The sequence below is a fragment of the Acanthisitta chloris genome, unplaced genomic scaffold (genome assembly GCF_000695815.1).
Source record: "Acanthisitta chloris isolate BGI_N310 unplaced genomic scaffold, ASM69581v1 scaffold12459, whole genome shotgun sequence".
In the NCBI taxonomy this organism is placed as follows: Eukaryota; Metazoa; Chordata; class Aves; order Passeriformes; family Acanthisittidae; genus Acanthisitta; species Acanthisitta chloris.
Genome location: NW_008690894.1, coordinates 41,612 through 44,959, shown reverse-complemented (window position 1 = coordinate 44,959; position 3,348 = coordinate 41,612). Strand labels below are relative to the sequence as shown.

Sequence of the window (3,348 nt, the reverse complement as noted above, 5' to 3'; positions counted from 1 at the left end):
ATTCTTGTTGAAATGAAATTTCCAAATATGAGTTTTAGTTCTATGGCAAATGCAAAAGAGCAAGTTACCATTTCACACAACATCAAGAAAAGAAAGACACCAAACCCAAACACTACAGTTTTCAGCCCGAATCTCTAATTGTGCCTAAACCACAGACAATTGAACTCTTAATTTAAAAGCTTTCAACCTATCAAAATAATGAAAAGGTGAAGTTAAGTATTACAGTTTTCCTGACTGTATTTCATAGTATAGATCTCAGTTTCTTAGTTAACAAAAGTTCATAGTTGTATCCAAGTGTCTTATTGTTTAGATCTGTTCCAGTTTGCAGCAAAGGGATATAGATTTTCATTTGGTATACTTAATGATCTGAATTACTTGTTGAACCTAATCCTTCCATTTATGGTTTTTTCCCCTCTTTTACAGTTAATGGGGGTGTAATTCCATATTGCTTTAATCTACTTTTTCAGAAACATGCCTTTTTTGGATTTTTTTTAGGATGGATCCCCATTTTATAATGCCAACAGAATGTGCTCAGCTTCTGTACATTAACAAACTGAGATCTGCTCTTATTACTGGCAGTTGATCTAATGGTTCACTCTTCTGAAGTGAAGGGCTGGACATAAGCAAATGATGTTTTCAATATCTGTTGAGCTAGCACTATGCTGCCTTTCACTCTTAGCCCCATGAGTTTTAGTCTTGCTTCACTTATCACCCTATGTCTTTTATATGTTAACGTTTTGTATGCGATATACCTGCTGTTTGTTTTTTGTTTCTCTTGAAAAAGGATGTGGAAGAAATACCTGTTTTTTCTTTAAATGCAGAGAAAGAGATGACTTGATGGCTACACTTGTTTCACTGAGGCAAAACTGGAAAGAGATGCAGCAGAGAGAATCTAATGCTCGTAAGCAAGTTGAACATGCTGTGCAAGTGGCAGAAGAGGCCAATTTAGAAAAAACAGAGGTAAATTCTTCAATAAGTTAGAGCTTTTCAGTGTTCAGATCTACTGCAGATGTTAATGAGTTTTCATGCTAATGGGAGATGACATGTAGAAGACCTTTGTCACATGTTGATATCATGTAGATTTAAAAGGATTGCACTGTGTGACTGTTTCGGAGCAGTAACATGAACTCTGTACTTGAGTTCTTAAATTCTCATCATGTTGCATTTTTAAATTTTGATGTAGCTTCACAGCTAGGTGATAAAAATTGGATTGTAGAATTTTCAAAGGCATTCATGACATGTAAGAGGATAATTTTCACATGACATTTCTGACCTACTCTGGGAAGAATAGTTAAAATGCTTACAAACAACTCTTTTTGCCTCAGATGAGAGCAGTACAAGAGCTGATAAACTATCAGAACTCTTTGAAGATGAGAAGTCCTGTCTAATGCTACCTGCAGGAAGCTTGTGGAGTTATGTAAATAATGATGATAAACCCAGTTTTGATCTAATGTTTGTGTTAGCCCTAATTTTATACACAATCAACTGATAGTGACCTAAATTATTTCCTTGATATTTAGTGACATCTACTGTATTATTAGTGAATTACTATGGAATTGAGAGAGGATTGTTTTGGTTTGGTTTGTTCTGAATTAAACACAGACACGTTTGCTATAATTGTTCTGTTGATCAAATTGGTGTTATTCATCCAGTGCTGTAAGAGAGCAGTGTGCGTGCGTAGGGTCTTTAAACAGTGGGGGAACAAAATTAGGAGAGTTGAAAATCCTATGTATTTGTGAAATTTAACTTCAGAATATTACAGCTCCTTGGATTTTACTGAACAAAGAATTTTTCTGAGCCCACTCACTGCTCACGTGTCACATTTGTCCCTGAGGGATTAGATTTTTAAATTGGTTGGGTTTTTTTGGTTGTTTTGGGGTTTTTTTTGGGGGGGGCTTCTGCAGTTGTTTGATAGCAATATTATTTGCTTACTGCTGTTTAAAAATGCAGATCATACTTTTCCTCCTTTATGCAATCAATAGAAGTTAGATGATCTTTGCTTTTATTATTTTTTTATTTGGTGTTGGAAATATTTAAATATTTAAAAAGAAAATCCCTATAAATTTTTATTAAGATTAGCTCATTTTAGAAATATGGCCTAAGACCAAAATTTGGACAAAGTAGTAGAATCTTTAATAAAATGGGTCTTCATGCATGTACTATTTCTGCAACATAGGGAAAGGAGCTTCCTAGGGTTGTCTCTTCTGGCCACTCCTTTCACTGCAGGAATGAAATGTGAAATGCTATCTGTGTGTACACAAGGCTGAATAGTAGTCTGGGTTTTTTCATGCTCAAAAACTTGTATTATGAAGGAACAGAAAGATATTTTTGACTTGTACTGCATTAATTTAGCATTTTTACATATACTGGTATGTCTCTTGGTAAGTATAAACTATCCTTTTTTTCCCCCAGTCCTATTCTACTCTTCAATATTCTACTCTTAAGTGTTGTTTTTCTTGATAATTAGCATAGAATCCAATAGAACTGTCCACATAAGAAAAGGTTCCAAATGCTTTAATTGCAGTTTCATTACCCTGTTGGCTGAAAGTTTAACCTCAAGTGCTTCTAATTTAAACCCACCAATTTTTCTTAGTTGTCTGTGGTTTGTGGCCTCATGTCTATTGCATAAAGCAAGGAGGAGGTCTGGTAAGTTTATATAGTTGAAGCAAATTCAGGAATGTATTTTTGACATAAATATAATAAAAGAATAATCATTTGAACTGCTCATTTTGAGGTGAAAACAGTGGAGCTAACAAAATACACATTCCTTCTTGCAACTGCTTTACATTAGTTGCATTGCTGGAGATGTCTCCCAGACTACAGCAGTCTCATGCAGGCAATTGTTTGCTGATCTTGAGAATACTCTCCTACAGAAAGGGATTCAATGCAACAACACAGGGATTCCCTCACCAAGGTAAACTTGTGATACGAAAGGTACCCTGAGTAGGGTCCTGCAGAACTGACATAAAACTAATGGAGACTGTTAGAACATTCTCTCTAAAATGATGGTTTACCTTGCTTCCCTCATGAACAGCCCAGCACCAAGGAAATTGAATGCAAGGGATTGGCTTTGAGTAAAATAAAAACAAGCAAAACTGCTTGTTTCTTTACACAAAAAAACTGATTTGAAAATAAAGGGTAATAAGGTAGGATTCCTAAAAGGAGGTTGCTCTAGATTATTTGAAACAGGATGTGCTGACTATCAGTGAAACAATGAAATGAAATCTAGTTTACTCATGGGCTAGCAAAGCTGCCTTTAGGGTGCTTGGATTTACTTTTAATCTATTAGTGTATTTCTGATTTGAACTGACATAACACTCATATTCTATCTCTTTGACAGAGATAGAG

The 3,348-nt window shown here is 35.1% G+C and overlaps 1 protein-coding gene across 1 annotated transcript in view; it reads left to right on the top strand.

The window, feature by feature from the left end:
• Nucleotides 1–821: 821 nt before the first annotated feature.
• SDCCAG8 (serologically defined colon cancer antigen 8) overlaps nucleotides 822–3,348 on the top strand; it is a gene marked incomplete at both ends in the record, with an annotated part of 42,711 nt that continues 40,184 nt past the window's right edge. Inside the window, 1 exon segment of the mRNA XM_009082008.1 lies at nucleotides 822–960. Coding sequence (XP_009080256.1) covers nucleotides 822–960 — 139 coding nt within the window.